This window comes from Cynara cardunculus, unplaced genomic scaffold (assembly GCF_001531365.2).
Source record: "Cynara cardunculus var. scolymus isolate 2C unplaced genomic scaffold, CcrdV1 Un_Scaffold_232, whole genome shotgun sequence".
In the NCBI taxonomy this organism is placed as follows: Eukaryota; Viridiplantae; Streptophyta; class Magnoliopsida; order Asterales; family Asteraceae; genus Cynara; species Cynara cardunculus.
The window spans coordinates 40,167-59,487 of record NW_020200568.1 but is presented as its reverse complement, the minus strand read 5'-3'; the positions used below and the strand labels follow the sequence as shown (position 1 = coordinate 59,487).

General features: G+C 34.6%; 2 protein-coding genes across 2 annotated transcripts; one reads left to right on the top strand and one right to left on the bottom strand.

The window, feature by feature from the left end:
- Positions 1-1,404: 1,404 nt before the first annotated feature.
- LOC112501568 (classical arabinogalactan protein 9-like) lies at positions 1,405-1,776 on the bottom strand. Its single transcript, XM_025105236.1, has one exon. The coding sequence runs from the start codon at positions 1,774-1,776 to the stop codon at positions 1,405-1,407; it is 372 nt and encodes a 123-aa protein (XP_024961004.1).
- A 7,380-nt stretch (positions 1,777-9,156) lies between these two features.
- On the top strand, positions 9,157-19,111 carry LOC112501558. Its single transcript, XM_025105223.1, has 12 exons — positions 9,157-9,213; positions 9,319-9,375; positions 9,734-9,867; positions 10,011-10,193; positions 10,274-10,373; positions 10,465-10,486; positions 14,440-14,482; positions 14,718-14,870; positions 15,596-17,303; positions 17,382-18,606; positions 18,687-18,770; positions 18,933-19,111. Exons 3-12 carry the CDS (start codon positions 9,809-9,811, stop codon positions 18,995-18,997), a joined length of 3,642 nt encoding a protein of 1,213 aa, XP_024960991.1. The 5' UTR covers positions 9,157-9,213; positions 9,319-9,375; positions 9,734-9,808; the 3' UTR covers positions 18,998-19,111.
- Positions 19,112-19,321: the final 210 nt, after the last annotated feature.

The window sequence follows — 19,321 nt, the reverse complement described above, 5'->3', positions numbered from 1 at the left end:
AACACATCACTTAATAACTCTTAATCCTAATCCGCTCTCTATCAAATGGTTCATATATTGGGGGCTGGAAGCAAAAACTATTTATCTTTTATACTTTTGCATTAGTTTGACTGATTCAGATTTCAGACTTCAGACGTAAAAACAAATAATCTTACTGATCCAGATTTCAGACTTTAATACCATCTCTTATAAATCAAAAATGAAATCAGACTTCAAATTTCAATACCTCTTAAAAAAACAAACTCCCACATGAGGGATTGAATTGCAAAACCACCATTGCTGGTCTAGGTGGGCTTTACCCATGACCCAACCAGCTGTTTTCAGATGATTATGTCTGGGTGGGTCCAACACTATCTCTTAATCACCACCTGATTTGCTTGCTTAACCATTTGCTGCATCTCAAATGCTCATGCAATTACTTCGTTATTATGATCAAATAATTTATTAATTATCCAAACAATGTCTATGTAACTCTTTGTTGGTTTAAGATACGAGCTGTTCTCTTAAACTATAAAGCGAATAAAATTTTCGTATCTTAGTTTTTTAGAAAAAATTAACTTGGAGGGTGGTTTATGTATTTATGTTATATTTAAAGGATAATATATGTAAGGGGAAAATTACATCGAAATGGAACAAACTTTCACCTAGTTCCTATCTTGGGGAACCGACTTTTAAAATCGTCATTTAGATGTCTCTATCAAACTTTTCGTTTATTTAAGGGTCTGGTTAACCTGTTGACCTGTTAATGTTAACATTATCTAGATATTTTGTCAACTAAGATATTTTACGTCATTATTATGATTATAAATATAAATCTAAAATGCTGAGATATCCATATTAATTTTTTATTTTAAAACTAATATTCCATGTCATATTTTAAAATTACAAAATAATTACATATAATTTAACTAAAATTCGTTTTCTTCAAAAAAAAATTAATGCCAAAAAACATCTCAGCATTGTGCAAATATCAATAAATATTGCAGAAACTATCTTCCCTCAAACTCCAATCGAATCCAACCCATCATCGATTCAGGATCATCATATAATGAAAGGCGTTCCCCAAAAGCATGGATGGACTATCAAGCCACTAGATGAATGAAAAATAGAAAGAAAACCCGCCCGGAATCATCTCAAGATCTCAACCCCACATCATAATATGGTGCCTCAACAAAAATCAATTGGTACGGAATAACATAGACAAAGCACAAACATCAATAGACTCTATGTGCTTAGCTTTAGACCATACCTGGACCTGATGCTCATCCATTGTTGTTTTCTTGGAACAGGGTTACTCCTATTTCCTGTTAAATTGTCATTCTTGATTATCAAAACCACACCATTGGTCCAATTTCGGAACTGATAGTATCTGGTTCAAGTATTTGGTATCAGGGTGATGTTGTTTCATTGGTGGTTCGGGTTTCTTTTTGGGAGGGGTGGTGGTGTCGTCTTGTTAACAACAACAGGTGGTGGCTTAGGTCTGGAAAGGGGTTGTTTAACGATGGTAGATGGTGGTGGTGTTGATGAAAAGGGCGGTGATCGAGCTGCAACATGATTTGGAATTAAGGGTGGTGGCTTCAGTGTGGGCAGTTGGGTTGCAATGTGATTAGGGACTGCAGGTTGCGGCTTAGTTGTATGAACAGGGGGTGGTTGGGCTGCAACATGGTTTGCAATTACATGTGGTGTCTTGATTGGGGAGGGTTTGGCCAGATTGTGATTAAAAGCAGGAAATGGTGGTGTTTTAGCAGAGACCGAAACTGGTTGGGGTTCTATCATGTCGTTAACCCCTCTCACCCTTACTACCCACCTTAAAACTATTAAGTGACCCCGCTTGAGATGCCCCTTGTCTATCTAACAAACTTGAGCTTGAATTTCGGACAAGATCCAGCTTCCTTCCAATTTCATGGGGAGATATTAGAGTTGAATTGGCCCATCTTGTTTGGCCGAGATTCATTTTCTAATTTTGATTTGTTTTAATGATAATGATGATTTAGCAAAATAATTTATACATAATATTTTTTAAGTAATTTTCTATCAAGTCATATTAAATTAACAGTTATATGTTCAACAGGTTAACCAGATTCTTGAATAAACAAAAAGTCTGACAGATACCCCTAAATGACAATTTTAAAAGTTAGTTTATCAAAATAAAAATCAATTATAAAAATCAGTTGAAAGTTGGTTTTATTTTGATGCAATTTTTCTTGTATGTGATTAAGGAGGAGTTGAAGGACCGTGGATTCCTAAATGACTTAGAGTCAAAGTTTGGGTTCATAATAATGAGATCCCAAAATAAATATTGGTCAATGAAAACAACCCTCGATATTTTAATACACCATTAACGTTAGTCAAATGTAGTTTAATTATGAACATAGAATTGTTAATTTTTATATAATAAAATAATTAGACTCGTAAGAGACCTTATTTTAAAAACTCATGAAATTATGATAATCTTGAAAATTAATGCATTATGTGTTGTTTTATATGATTTTTTTCTCCATCTAAGACTAAGATTTAGAATATTAATTAACATATATTCGTTTCGTATGTATCTGTTTCATAATGTGAATTTTTTCGGTTTGGTTGTGAAGCAAAAGTTACATGTAAAAAAATTTCACATCATGAACTCGACATACATATGAAACGAACACATTTGTGTAATAAATATATGTTTTTCAATATATTAAAAATTAACCTTAGATAAGAAAAAAAATATATGAAACAATATCTTAAAAGAAAAGTACTCATGGTTATCATATAAAGTACTCAAATTATCATAAATATTTTCTCAAATCTATATATGTTAAAAGAACCACCAAAAAGTTGATCAATAAGAAACTTTTTATCTTATTTATCTTTTTTCTCATTATTTTGATTTATTTTTTAATATATAATAACACATTAATTGTTAACCCTTTCATTTTCCTACTTTTTTTAACTCTATTTTCATTATTCTATAAAGGATATTTGAATTCATAAATATATAAAACTATATATAATTTTATTTATATCAATACATGCATATTTTTAATTACATGACAATTGAAAAAATAAATCATTCACAAACAAATATTTTTATTTACATCAATGCATATATTCTTTTATTTACATGATGTTTAAAAATGCATCATATGTTATATATATATATATATATANCACAAACAAATATTTTTATTTACATCAATGCATATATTCTTTTATTTACATGATGTTTAAAAATGCATCATATGTTATATATATATATATATATATATATATATATGTTTATTCAAGGGAGAACTGATTAGTTTGTGGTAACCGTCAGATCAAATCTCAATCACAAATCAACGAATAAATTAGAAAATTAGTAATAATGGTAATTTGAGTTAAAATTATAATTAGACGGCATTTTAGGTATTTATAAAAACTTCTCTCTCTTCTCTCCGACCTCAGATCTCCGGCCTCCGGTGAACATTATTCCGGCCGGTACCAAGTAATCACAAAGATACACAATGTGATACCTTATGTGATATCATTGTGATACCAATTATGATACCAACCCAAACCTTAAAAACAAAATCAAAACCATAATCTAAATTTAAGATAAACATACAGACGATCCACGTTGTGATACCCAAAAAACATACAAGATGCATTGTGATACCCAATGTAGTACCAATTGGATTACCACTGTGATATATAGAGAGAGAGAGAAAGAAAGAAAGAAAGGGAGGGTAGATCATCACAAAATCTTTGATAAATGCACCCAAACCCACTAAAACCTATGGCCAAACCAACAAAAAACATATAAAGCTACTAAAGGTACCGAAGGGGTATCTTCAAGCTCATATAGCATTTGTTTTCTTAAACACCATTATCGTTATATATCGTTTCTCTGTATCTTTATGATTTCGACTAATTAATCATCAATTTCACAAGATAGTTTGAATAGCGTTTGGAAAACTCTCTTCTATTGTATACTTTTGGTAAAGAGCATGTTAAACCACTGGTGGACTGGGCAAGCCAACCTTGCAGGAGTGGAACCGTCGTCGGGTGGTTCCTTGGCACTAAATAAGCCATATCTGAGAATATCGATGAACGAGAACAACATAGGAAGTGAAGAAGATGAGAGAGACAACAACAACAACGATGATCCAAGAGAAGGTGCGATCGAGACATCGATGACGATGATGAACTGTGATACCTACGCCGGAGATCGGAGTTGTGGGCGGCGAGAGTGATATGGCAGCAACAGGGGATGAATTAAATTTACTGATCGAAGTTGGTTAAATTTAAATTTTAGTCATTTTTTCAAAAAAAAAAAAAAAATACTTTTGATTAAATTAGTAAGGTTGAATTATTTTAGCCCAATTATTTTTTGCAAAAAAGATATATTTATTTATTATATATAACCAAGTGTAAGACTTAGGGCAACTCCAACTTCACACAAAAAAAAAACATCAAATAAGTGGGCCCATGAACACCAAAAAAATACTCAACTCCAACCTTTTGCCGTCCATCTCTTCCACGGCAAATTTGCCGTTCACTTCCTTCCTCCGGTGAAACTTTGGTGTATTTGGCGTGCGATTGGATCCAAAAGAACGGCAAACTAGGGTTTTGCCGTTCGATTGGAATTGCTCTTAGTAGTATAAAAGGAGGATATGATTAATTGAAATTTGAAAAAAATTGGTTGGTTAAAATTAAAATCTAGTCAATTTTTTCCCAATTAAACTAATAGAGTTGAATCATTTTAGCTCATTCTTTTTTTACAAAAAAAAATGTATTTATTTATTACATATAACCAAGTGTAAATTATGTGGTTTGAGAATTTCTCAAATCTTGGATTATGTTGGTAAGAAATAGATTAACAAATAGTATAAGTATATAATAAGAAGATGGTGAATTGAAATTTGAAAAATCTTTGAGTTAAATTTGACATTTAGCTACCATCTTTTTTCAAAAAGTTATTTGAATATTTGATTGTAATGTTGAGTTGATTATCTCACATTGATAGAGAGAATAACATTTGACAAAACATTAGAAGTATATAAGGAGGAGATGGTGAATCATAAAGTTTGATAAAAAAATATTTTAGTGTTGGTTGGAGATGGTGTAAGAGAAAAGAAATCACATGTAATTTTTTCATAAAGTGAACACAAAAATATGTATAATAATATCTTAAATAATAATTTTTGATGAAAAACATAATGCAAGGAATTATTTTTTTTTATCAATTTTTACAAATTTGTAACCTTTTATGGTTCTCATTTGATTATCATCCCTCCTCAAACACACACACACACACACACACACATATATATATATATATATATATATATATAGKGACAAGATCAAATGTTAACCAAAGTTTTTGTGTTAACTTTGCAAACCATGTCAACCAATCACAATTCATTCTTCTATTAGGTTTCTATCATGTCCACAATTTAATGTCAAGTGTAATTGAGTAATTTCATTTGCTATGTAACTTCATACCATTAAAGGGGAATTACAAAATCATAAAATCCCTAAAAATATGCATTTATAATATTGATATTTTTATTTATTTTTTAATCTTGATCTTTCATTTTTATTGTTTTATGAGTTTTTGATTCGTGGAAGAAACACGGTAGTAAAATCTTCGGTATCGTTCAAGCTATTATGGATAAATGCATTGGAAAAAAATTGACAACATTGAAAATATTAAAATGGTTTATGGTGACAATTGGAGTTCGAGTTTGGGAAGTGAAGAAATTAACCAAAACGAATGTCTTGGTAATGGATTAATATTTTATTAGACTCATTTTAATCGAAATTATGTTCATTATGATGTGTTGTGTTTTTTGTAGTTCATATTGCGTAACTTTTTTTAATTATTAAAATGTACCTAATTCACATGTTCAAATGAAAGTACATGCACGGCTCATTTTCATATTGTCATAATACCGACTTTTATGAATCATGAACCATTGTGTTCATGTTATTTCTATCATATGAACACAAATGCTATTTTTTAAAGCTTGATACCAAAATTTTATATTTGTGTAAGTGTTTGCACTCGGTGTTCATAGCGTTGGAGTTATGTGTTCATATATTTTATACGATATGAACAGGGGGTGAACACGATATGAACAAGGGTGAACAACTACATAAGACCATAAACATATATGAACAAGGGGTGGATCTTAAACGATGTGGATGCAATGCATGTATAAAACTCCAATTGACAAATGATCGCTCCTGAATGTGTTTATAATGAAATAACTATTGTTCATAAGTTGTTCATATTGTGTTTATACCTGTTTTTTTATTTATTTCCTTTCGTATAACAATTATTCTTGTTATGTTCATATTGCGTTCATAAATGCTATGCAGTCCAAGTTCATATATATGCTAATCTTTTGTTCGTATTTGACACAATGATTCATATATATATATATATATATATATATATGTTGGCTATTATACAACCATTGACATTTGTGCAACCAATACAACTCAATCTCAACCGTTCATTTTATTTGATTAATATGTGCATAGAAGTTTTGATTGTTTCATAATATAAAATATTGATCATAATTAATGAACCATATTCATCTTCCATAAATATTCAAATCATAATAAATAAACTCTCATCAGTTCTATAAATATCTCAATTTATTGGGTTGCATTGGTTGTACAATTGCGATAGGTTGTATTTGAAACAAACTCTCTCTCTCTCTCTCTCTATATATATATATACATATATATATATATATATAATTATGTTCATATAGTTCTTACATTAACAAATATATATTAACAAAAATCATAGAATTTTACTCCCAATTAATGATATGAGAGTTACATATTTTTTTTTTACCTAAATACCCTTTTCAACTTTGTTTACCTATCTTTATGAAATTTTAAATTTAAACAAAATAAGTATTTATCATGATTAATCACAACCGTTTATTCAAAGATTGAATTGCCAAGATCGGTTAATAAAATTAACACAAAAACTTTGGTTAACATTTAAACCTGACCCTACACACACACACATACACACACACACACACACACATATATATATATATATATATATATAAGCGATCAAATTCAAACTACCTAATTTGTACAAACCATGTAAACCACTCTCATCTATCGATTTTATTGTTTAATCTTATGAAGTTTTTTCATGAAATTGTTTAATCTTGTGAAATTATTTCATATAATACTTTTTTTTTGATGAAGTTGTTTCATATATGGTTATGAAATTGTTTCATATAATACTCAATAAAATTATTTCATGTATTTATCTAAAATTAAAATAATGAAGATGATAATATCAATGTTTAGCACCATTCACAATAAAAATGATTAATCAACCTCTTATAATTACAAAAAATGAACAAAATAAAAAATTATGATTGGTTGAATAAAATTTGTACGGTTTGTACAAATAACGTGGTTTGCAAAGTAAATCTCCTCTCGATCTCTCTCTCTCTCTCTATATATATATATGTATATGTAATTGCTAAAAAATATTATCTATATTTATGAGTGTATATATAAACTGTTTAATATATACATCTAGAAAAACTTATTACAATAATTCATAAATATAAATCAATTTATTTTATTTTTTTAGTTTACGTTATATCAATCTTTTCATTTCTCTCTCTCAATAATAAAAAATTTAGTGACGGTAAATAATATTAACTGATCAATATTTATTAATTTACATTGAATTCAAACTTATAAAATGCAACCTCTCTTTATTTAATATATATCATCTATATAATAATTAGAATATTAATGATAGCAAATAACATTTATTTATTAATTTGTACTTTGAAATTTGTATTAATACATGTTTAAGTCCCAAAATACATATCCACAATTTTATATATGTATAATCATTACACTTTTAAATCACAATTCTATAATTCATATTGAGAGATTAATGAATTCTCTATATCATAATTAATAGTAAAGTTGGAAAGTAAACATTATTTTTTGAAAGTGGATACTTACTTTGGGACAAACTAAAATGGAAAGGATGATACTTATTTGGGACAAATAGAATATTTGTTTTTGTTATTTGTAAACACTATTCATCTTATAACAATGAATTATTTTTTATAGTAGTTTATATATATTAATAATCGGTTAATATCTTTTCATAATATTTATATACTAAGTTTCTATTTACCATATTTTTTATGCATATAGTTAGTTACCGTGTGATTTAGACGTACACTTATTTATTTCTTAATAAAAATCAGCAGAGTTATCATCCTCTTTTAAAAAGAAAAAAGAATTTCACCATCAAGCAGACAAACAATGCATCAATTATCCACACCCCGTCGTTATTATTACTCATTTTATTTAATTTTACAACTTTATTCATAAAAATATATATATCTCTCTCTCTCTCTCTATATATATATATATATATATATGACTCGAATAAATGCAACAATTCGTAAAAAAAGGGATATGCTATAGTTATAGTAGATCAATAAATGATCTGTACGAAAGACAGTTGCTTCTTAATCGTAAAATACTTACATAAATAGCTATATATATAATATTAAAATTTCACTAACTAGATTTTATTAATTTTTATGAATTATTTGAATACTTTTCATTGATAATTAGCTATATATATATAATATTAAAATTTTACTAACTAGATTTTATTAATTTTTATAAATTATTTGAATACTTTTTATTGATGATTTTATTAAAAACTAACATATATTTATATAGACAATCTTCAAATTATTAACCAAAATGCTCATGTTACCGTACAACACACAATTCCCAAGCTAGCTTAATATAAATTAAATACACACTAAATATGATGGTTTCCTTTGAAATCAAGTGAGCACGTATTATTTATTTATTGAAGATAAATCATACTCTATTATTTTTTTATAGTGTAATTTAAAGATTTCTTGGCGGTTAAAGAGATGAAAATGAGAATCGATGGTGAGTCTGTACCCAACGAATCAGGAAGCAGAGAGTCAAATGTTTTTATTTTCTTTTTCATGTTTTTCCTCTGGACCATCGTCATTACATTCTTGATTAAAATTATCTTGTCTGATCTGAATACCAATTAGCACTCTCCCCCTCTCTCTCTCTCTCTCTCTCTCTCTCTGCTCTTTTCTCATACCAAGAGACTTTAGAGGGAGATAGATGATGATAATGGTGTTTGAGAAAGGAGTAAAGCCAAAATCATCTATTAACTTCGTAGGGTTTCCGTCTTGTTTCATGTAAAACTGCAACCAAGAAGATCTTGGTTTTCTTTTTCTTTCAATACTCACTGAGAACATCAATGTTGGTTCGTATCTGAAGCCTAATCCAAAGATCGGTTGTGCCAATTCAAGATCCCAACTAGTTGCAATCATCTAGGTACCTTCGATTTCTTGTTTTCACATTTGGATTTTCTTAGGGTTTTTAGTTCTTATCTTTATTCGACCAGCGAATTTTGCTTTCTGACTGGAACATGAACATGCCCACATCCGTATCTTGAAATCAATATCCCAATTCGTGCTTGAGCATCTGCATTTGAATGCGTATAATCAGATCCATGTTGCTAAGTTTGGGTTTGGTGAAATAGTTCATGTTTGGATTCAATTAGTAAAGTAGCATCTGTACAGTCGATGATGATGGTGAAGACTCTTAGAAAATTACGTGTAAATACTTCTTGGTTTACTTTATTCTATCGATATCATCTGTCCCAGTTTTAATTGATTCAGTGATTTGATAGGATTTTTTAAAGGGTATCCATGCTTATATGAAGAAGAAAGAGATCTGATATCTTACTTCTTCTGTCAAAACAACAATGAAGTCTGATACCCCTCTTGATTATGCTGCATTCCAGCTCTCACCGAAACGTTCAAGGTAAGTTTAGGATTACGCCCCCCATTTTGGTGCCCTATTGAAGATCTTTTTGGGCCTTCCGCTATCTTAAAAGCAAACCATCTTGATTGGTTGGCCTATTTCATTTTTATGGCTCTAACTTTTTCTCATTTACTTTCTTTAAGATGTGAACTATTTGTTTCCAGTGGTGGAAACACAGAGAAGCTTGCATCAGGTTTGTTGAAGCCATTTGTCACTCATTTGAAGGTTGCAGAGGAACAAGTTGCATTGGCCTTACAATCTATCAGGCTTGAAGTGGATAGACATAAAAATGTTGAATCATGGTTCACAAAGGGAACATTGGAGAGGTAGTCTACCTTCTAAAAAAATTAAAAGTTTCTTATAATTGGCTTGTAAGTCCTTTGCAATCGATAACTTCTATTTCCAGGTTTGTGCGTTTCGTTAGTACACCCGAGGTTTTAGAACTAGTGAGCACCTTAGATGCTGAGATGTCTCAACTAGAAGCAGCCCGGAGAATATATTCACAGGTATGTGATTCCGGACCATGTAATCATTTATACAATATGTTAAATAAATTCTAAAGTTTCTCCTGATTATAATTCTTTGAAACAATTGCAGGGATCATCAGACCAGCTTTCCGGTACCCCACTATCTATCTTTCTTAATTTGCCAGGAAACACAAAGACTTGTTAGTTTGAATAAATTAAAGTTTGTTACCTTATAATCACCTGGTCTATTTTCAACTCTAATTTCAGTTAGACATGCATCGATTGTTCTTTCATCTGTTAATTGCTTGTGTTTATTAATCATTCATCTCTTTATGAACTCTATGACACAAAAGTATTCTTTAGTGAATCGAAATTAATGTAACATTAGTCATACATAAAATCTCACAATATGTTGTGATCGCTGCATACGAAATATTTAGTGAGCAATGGCGAATATTTAACTTGTTGGGTTCATAAGCTACAAGATATATTGGTGAATTTACTTGGTTTTCAACTTAAAGTTTCGAGGTTGTGGATTTCGACTACCCTCTTATATATTGATGGAGCTTCTATATTCTTATTGCCAAAATGAAAACTCAATAACAACGAATTCAATGAACACCATTGTCTACATGACTTCCCGGCATTCAGGAGGCAGGGCACTCTCTGTTTTCGACCTTCAAAGGTGTGATTCTATCTTTATCATACATAACCCTTCTCTCTCCTCTCCGTAGTTTATTATAGTCCTATCAAACGATCTACCCTATAACAACCTAACTCCAACTATACAACCACGACTAACTACATGGAAATTACCAAAACACCCTTGACTGGGCCTTAGCTTAATTGACAAATCTTTTTCCGCCTTTCTTAAGTGTGAAGTCCCTTAGTCTCATCAATACCTTCTCGTTATAGCTTCACTTTGTCCTCAAGGTGAAAAGATGAGAATTGCAACCTGACCATCTCACAATCTTCCCAAGAAGCCTCAGATAAGGGTAAAATTTCCATGATATTAAAACCTCCTGCACTCAAGTCTGCAGCACCCTTATTGCAGCACTTCATTCGGTTCCACTATCATTTTTGGATCATCTTCAATTGCTCCGACAATATATTTATACATACATGCACATTGTGCAAATCACCACCCTCAAATGGAAAACATGAAGAATCGGGTGTAGTCAAGTGGCAACTAGCAGCTTTAAACGATAAACCACTCTTCCCACCCTAAAATGCCCATCAAATTGTGCATAAGACTTCTAATTATCAGGTTCCTAAAGACGTTTGTTGGACAACCTAAGCTTTAAGAAAACCATGTCTCCTACTACAAAAGTCTCCACCTTCCTATGGTCGTGTGCTTGTATAAAAAATATCCGCATCATCTCTATCTTTTAACGTTTGTTCCACTACAGGTGTTACGATTAAGCCTCCTTAAACCGTAATATTGTACCAATATTCCGTTGGCTTGTCTGACGTAAATCACCTTAAGTATTGCTGAATACTCCGGTTTACTACCTTCAATTGACCATCCATTTGCGGATGATATGCAGCGGTAAATTTCAACTTATTGTGTGCCTCCCCATGCCGCCATTGCGGCCCACTTATTGACGAACACTTTAAGTTCCTTTTTGATATAATATCCAAAGCTTGATTTGACTTTCCGACCTATTGAAAGATATCAAACTCATACCCAATAACTTGGTTAACCACTTCTGATATTGTGGTTCAACAAATCTTTTTTCCATGTTCCAACAAAAAATGTTAAACTTGTTGGTCATCTTCACTATAATCTTCCTTCCAATAATATAGGGTTCCATTTTGTTACTACAAATACGATAGGCCAATAGCGATAAGCTCTTTCTCATAAATGTGTTTCTGCCACGCCGCCTGACCAAGAACTTGGCTGTGGTATGCAGTGGGCTTCCCCCTTGCGTTGATACCTCCCTACACCATTCCCTATATATATCCGTTTCAATCTCAAAAGGCTGCCTACAATCTGGTAGCTTCACAACAGGGGTCAATGTCATTGCTTTATTCAATTCTTCAAAAGCCACACCAGCTGTTGACTGCCATTTTAACCCCTGTTTCCGCGAAAATCCATACCCTTTGATAAATTATCTATAATACCCAGTTAGACCAAGAAACAAGTCCATAGATACCCTTTTCCTAGATACCACATGCCCCAAGTAAACACATTCCTCTTGCCCAAACTTACAAGTTACAATTCTTCCTATTTGCATACAACTTATTTTTCAACACCACTTTTGTATAAGTCCGGGGTCTTTAAAGAAGCAACCACTTCCTATCTGCGACATTCCCCCCCAAAAACCCTACTTCCGAGTAGGATATGCCGGGTTCCTTTGGTTTGGTTTATATTATCGACACACCTCAAAAACTTCCCTTAAATGCCTCATATGCTCTTCGCCATCCTTGTTGTACAGCAAGATGTCGTGAAAAAAACCACATAAATTTTCTTAGAGAATGTCAAAATACTTGATTCATGAGCGCTTGGAAGGTGGCTGGTGCGTTGGATAAGGCAAACCTCATAACTAGAAACTTATGGTGGCCCTTGTGTGTTTGAAATGCTGTCTGGTGTAAGCCTCCCTCCCTCATTCTAATCTGGTAGTACCCAGATTTCAGATCCAACTTCGAAAATAGGCTGCTCGTACAGTTATCTGACAACTCGTCAGTTATTGGAATCTGAAACTTGTCTGGTTCAGTGTTTGTGTTCAATGCCCGATAATATACACAAAATCTCTAACTACCATTTTCTAACCTAGCGCACCGGACTAACGAGACGAATTCCCTTTTGTATTCCACCACCATACCTTCTTGTTTGACTCCTAAAAATTGCTCACTAATGACCCCTCACCAGGCATCAGTCAAACTTGTTTCAGAGTTTATGTTCATATCATGGAATGTCATCTACTTTGAGCATACCACTTTGGGTCATCTGCAAATGCAGTTGATGGCTCAAGTCAGGACTTTTGTGATTTTCGTGATAAACGACACCACCAACCTCCTCATGCTACAAGCTTGCTGGCAGCAGCAAGAAAGGGTTAACTAGGGTAGGAACATGCTTTGTGTTGTAAGGTTCCATTTCCATATGACCCTTCATGAACAGGGTCATTATAATTTTTGGCGTCTACTCTAACGTTATTATACCTGTTAGAGGGGCATCCTACATTTTGGTTCAAAAGGAGCATCATCTTGATACAGATATTTTGTACAGTCCTCCCATCTCACGAGTCACAATAGGAGGTGTGATAACTCCAGATTTGTGGATTTTGTATAAATAAATTTACACTATAGAACCAAGAATCATGAGTGAGTGATCACTACTCCTGCAGTTCCCTAACACCCGAAACAATTGGTAATCGAATAAGATCATTGAAAGTTTATATAATACCAAGGGGATGTTTGGTTGGTTTTTCATCAAGTCCTATATGGATAAATGTGTCTGTGTGCATTAATTTGTTTATATAAAGTTTTTGTTTGAGATGTTTTTTCATAGATGGATCATGTTCTTTAATTGGGAGGGGCAGGTTTAGAAGAAACTTGGCTTTCTGCATAAAGCTTCCCCCTAGAAGCTTACTGAATAAGTCACTTTCTATATCATTAAGCGACTAACAAACATACATGTGTAGCTGATCGAATAAGCTGTGAGTCCCCTTAAGCTCATTAAGCTGCTAACAAACATGCCCTAAGCATTACTCTTCACATATTTTATTTGTTGAATTATGTTTTATCTTTGTTATCTATTACAACAATAAGATGCTAAGACGCTAGCATTAGATGTTAAACATGCAAAATCTTCTTGCTACATCTATACTCTTATGTAGCTATCAAACCAATACATTTATTTTGTGGGGTTCACTTGCACCGTGGGCGGATAGGTGTTTTGATGAAGATGTGGAGTTGTGAAAGCTTTCGTTTGTTTATTATTTCTTGAAGTTTTGTAACATCTATATAAATTTCATGTTGTTCAATCCCTTGCTTCTTGAAACTAGATTTTGGTTACTAATTGGAGTTGAACCTCGATCCTACATTGATTTTGATGCTGCTAATCTTGTGGGCTAATTGGTACCTTTACTGTAATCCAATCCAGGTGGGGGTAAATCAAGCTCAGCAACAGCGGCCGATGCAACAAAGTGAACAATCCTCTCCTTCTCTCCTTATGTTTCTGTTTATCCATCGCATCTGTTTTGTCTGTAAAAGATTAAAATTTCAAGACTGAGTTCCCAACCAACGTAAATGGCAGCACATCCATAGCCATTACCAATCGATTTCTAGTGGAGGCTCAAATATGTCTTATTTGGTGTAGTTAAAATGTTGAATTTACATTAAAGATCCAACCTTTTTTGTGTTGATTCTTTGGTTTTACAGGAAGGAACTTTTGAGGGCAATTGACGTGAGGCTGGCAACGGTGAAGCAGGACCTGGCTACATCTTGTGCTCGTGCCGAGGCTGCTGGGTTTAACCATGAGACAGTAGCAGACCTCCAGTTATTTGCAGAGAGGTTTGGTGCCACCCGCCTAAAGTAAGAAACTCTTCACATCCCATTGGATTTCTTATTATTTATGGTTTAAATTCTAATGCAACTTCATTTTTTGGGGCTATAAAGTTTGTAATTTCTAGTATTTCAAAGTATATTTTCCTGGGCATTGGATAAATAGCCTCAGCTGCCTTCTTTTGGCATTTCTTGATCCGGATGTCAGACCTTCAATGATAATTACAAATACCTTTTGTTTTGTAAGAAGATTTTCTTTTTGGGAATAAGATTACGTATCTTGTCTGTAATTATAGTTGAAGACAGAGTAAAATTCATTTTTTACAGAGACATATTCATCATAAATATAAATGAATATATGATTCATAATAAATGATACGTCCATATTCGTCATGAATATATTATATCATGATCATGATGAAGCTGAAAAGGGACACTTGATGCGATTTGTAAGGTTCCCGAGTTCCTAAATATAGATGTGTATTCGAGTAAATTACATAATATTTTTACATCAAACATTTTGATTGTGCATCTAAATGTTTATAGCAGCATTGGATCCTTTGTTGGTGGGCCACGTGCATGGCGCCCCTCACGGATCATTTGTCTTCAAATGAATTCATTATATTTTCATTTTCTTTTTTTACTCCTATCAGATGTAATTATATGAAAATTTAGCTGACAGCTACTGGCAGTTGCAGTGGATTTTTCTTTGCCAGCTTTATAATTAGTTTTAACATTTTCCCAATTTGGTGCAGCCAAGCGGCCTCTAAATACGTTTCACTCTACCATACTCGCCCGGACTTATTCAACAATCCATCATTCAACTCCGATCAACCCATCCACCATGACCCACCAACCACCACCGCCACCTTCGAACAAGCTTCAACCACTTCCCACCCACTCAAATCACTCTCTTCCTCCGCCACTTTCCCTTTAACTCGTGCCGGCGCTTCCACAACTCAAGACTCCACCGTCCATGCAGATGACTCGGTTTTTGTGAAGAAGGAAGAGGGTGAGGATCCACCGGTTCAGACATCTTCTAGGCGGCTCAGCGTGCAAGACCGTATTAATCTTTTTGAGAACAAACAGAAAGAGGTAGCTCCTGCCACCGGAAGTGGCTCCAAACCTGCCGTTACCAAGCCGGATCTCCGTCGGCTTTCTTCTGATGTTTCACATTCAAATTCACCTCCTCCTCCGCCGCCCGCCGTTCTCAGAAGATGGAGTGGTGCCAGCGACATTATTGATTTAACTTGTGACAGAAAAGACGATCAGAAAGATACACCCACGGACGTCTCCAACGATCAGGAAATTGGTAGTTCTAATCTGAGCAAGGGTGGAACAAGTTCCACAATACAGTTGGTCAAGTCTGAAACATCCGTGGGGTCAAATCAGCTGACTTCTACTTTGGAAACGACTCAGTCTTTAACTTACTTAATCAAGTCCGAGGATGTCTCTTCAGAGTCTCAGGTAAAACCCGGTTCGCGAATCAATTCTTTTCGTGGTGATCAAGTGAAATTCGATCCTTCAACTGTCGGCCCCTCTGAGGAGAGCGATCTTGCCACAATGACTTTGAGGGCTCCTCCCAAGAAGACGGCACCGGATTCTGGGTATCCGGGAGGTGGTTCTGGGTCAAAGATTCAGGAAGCATTTGCTGCTTCGCAGCAGAGACAATTAGAGGTCGGTTTATTACGTTCCCAACCCAAGTTGAATACTTCATCGGAGTCTGAGGAAGTTCGAAAGAAAGAGGAAGAGCAAATTGTCGAATCTGGACCCCAAAAGTTGAAGTTCCAAAAGCAAGTTAAAAAGGATGACGGCGGATATGCTTATGGGTATAGTAGTACCCCGCCATCTGGTAAACTTTATCAGGGGCAATATGGTTCAATGCTGATGGAAGCTTCTACCGAACAAGTACACAGGTCGAGGCAATTGAAAGGGAACCAAGAACTCAATGACGAGCTTCAAATAAAAGCAAATGAGCTCGAAAAGCTTTTCGCAGAGCATAAGCTTCGAGTTCCTGGAGATCAACCTAACCCTACACGGCAAAAAAAGGCTTCTGATGTGGAACCTGATCAGATAACTAGATTTTCGTACAGAAAACAGGTTGCAGATCCTGTTCTGGAACAGCAAATGACATTTGAGTCTCCAGTTCCAGTGATGGAAACAGATGATCAGAATCACAACTATTTGGTTGCCAAGGTTGGATTTTCTGAGGAATTGAGAGGAAATTTATACGTAAGCTACATGAAGAAAAGAGATACAAGACTACGGGAATTATGGGATTCTAATAGAGCCGAGAAAGAAGCTAGGATGAAAGCCATGCATGATAGCCTCGAGTGCCATACTACCGAAATGAAAGCTAAACTTTCGTGGTCTGCAGATCGACAGAATTCTGTATCTAGTGCTCAGCGTCGTGCAGAAAGGCTAAGATCGTTTAATGCTCGTTCGGCTTTAAAAAGAGAAGAGGTATCATTGTTTCTCTTGCTATATAGTACAGTCTATATTTCTAATGACGTAACATATGATGTTTCCATTTGATGGCAGCCGCTAGATTTTGGGCAGCTTCAAGATGACGGAGATTTGTCTGAATTTTCCGAGATGAAACCTTCTGGTTTTTGTGTTTCGAGGAACATTCAAGGTAAAAAGCCGTCACCCGCGATTCCAAGATCAGCGCCCAAACTGGCTTCTGGCTCGGGGAGACGGAGGGCACAACCTGATAACCCTCTTGCGCAGTCTGTCCCCAACTTTTCCGACCTTCGGAAAGAAAATACCAAGCCTTATTCAACAGCTAGCAAAGCAGCAGCTCGGTCTCAGTTAAGAAACTATACGCGCAGCAGAAGCACGAATGAAGAGGTGCCATCTGTCAAGGAAGAGAAGTCGCGACGGTCTCAATCCTTGAGGAAGACTGGCATGACTTCACTTGAGATCTCAGAAGGTGTCAACGAAGAGCAGGGTGAAGGTGGTAGAATGAAATTCTCGAAAACCGTGGAGCCAAAGCGGTTTCTGAGAAAGAATACTGGCATAGGACCTGGTTCCGGAAGTGTTATTGCCAAAATGAAGGCTTCAATGGTGTCTGAAGCTATGAATAACGAGGAAGAGTATGATAAACAGGTGATTGAGCCAAATGTGATTAAAGATGATGGCGAAGAAGAGCTGGATGCCATGGAAACCGAAGATCAAGATGTTGTAGACGGGGTTGAGTCTCAAACGAGTCCTGAATCCGAGGCGTTGATCAATTCTGGATCCGAAAATGGCAGCACATCACAGTCGTTTTTGCAAGTGGACCATACTTTGGTTGCTGAATTGCCTGCTACCGTGAATTCCGCATTTCTGGTGCAAGAATCGCCTGGTGAAAGCCCGATGTCATGGAATTCACGCACCAATTATCCGTTCTCTTATGCTCACGAGGCATCTGATGCCGATGCAGACGCCTCTCCGATACGGAGTCCCGCGTCTTGGAATCTACAAGAAGCTGATGCAGCTCGAATGAGGAAGAAATGGGGGATGACTCAAAAACCTACTCTTGCCAACTCTTCTGGTCTTCAATCTCGCAAGGATATGACAAAAGGATTCAAACGATTGCTGAAATTCGGAAGGAAAAGTCGCAACACGGAGAGTTTGGCTGATTATATTTCTGCTACAACTTCTGAGGGAGACGACGATACTGAAGATGGAAGAGATCCTGCAAATCGGTCATCAGAGGATCTGAGGAAATCAAGAATGGGATACTCGCAACCGGAAGTTAGTTTCAACGAGAGCGATTTTTACGGTGAACCTCTTTTTTTCTTTTTGTTCATCAGATGTTTGCTGTTTTAAGATATTTTAACACATTTATTCTCCGGATTGCAGTGAATACATTGCAGAGTTCGATTCCAGCACCTCCGGCAAACTTCCGACTGAGGGAGGATCATCTGTCTGGAAGCTCTATAAAAGGTAGTGTTTTTATGTTCACCGTATATGCGGTGTTTATAGAGAGAGTTCAGTACTGTTTTTTCCTACACACAAAACAGTCCTCAATGACTTACATATGAACAATAATGTATCAAATCAAACACATTTGAAGACATTTATCTAACTTTGATTGAAACTGAACAGGGCCTCGATCATTCTTTTCTTTGTCAACGTTCCGGAGCAAGGGAAGTGAGTCAAAGCCAAGATGAGATTTTAAGTATTCATAGGTACATATATATAAATAGGAGATGTATATCTTGTTGGATATTGTTATTGTTGATTTTGGTAGAATTTTTAAAATTTAATTTTATACTTTAATCTAATTCTTATTTTAAGTAAAATATTTATTTTTATGCCTAAAATGTGTGACAAATCAAACATAACTTCCTTTACCTAGTAATTTGATTTTTAAATTCCAAAAAAGCAAAGAAGTTGCACGTGAATCACGGATGGTGACCGGGGTTAACCGAAAGTTGACCGGGGCCGGGGCCGGGGCCGGGGCCGGGGCCGGGGCCGGGGACTCTATATATAAA

What these genes read in the sequence shown, in the direction of transcription:
- LOC112501568 (XM_025105236.1), bottom strand. Translation starts at nt 1,776, where the DNA reads ATGATAGAACCCCAACCAGTTTCGGTCTCTGCTAAAACACCACCATTT.
- LOC112501558 (XM_025105223.1), top strand. Translation starts at nt 9,809, where the DNA reads ATGAAGTCTGATACCCCTCTTGATTATGCTGCATTCCAGCTCTCACCG. An exon ending in CTCTCACCGAAACGTTCAAG is followed by an intron (nt 9,868 to 10,010) that starts GTAAGTTTAGGA and finishes ACTTTCTTTAAG; the next exon opens with ATGTGAACTATTTGTTTCCA. An exon ending in CCCGGAGAATATATTCACAG is followed by an intron (nt 10,374 to 10,464) that starts GTATGTGATTCC and finishes AAACAATTGCAG; the next exon opens with GGATCATCAGACCAGCTTTC.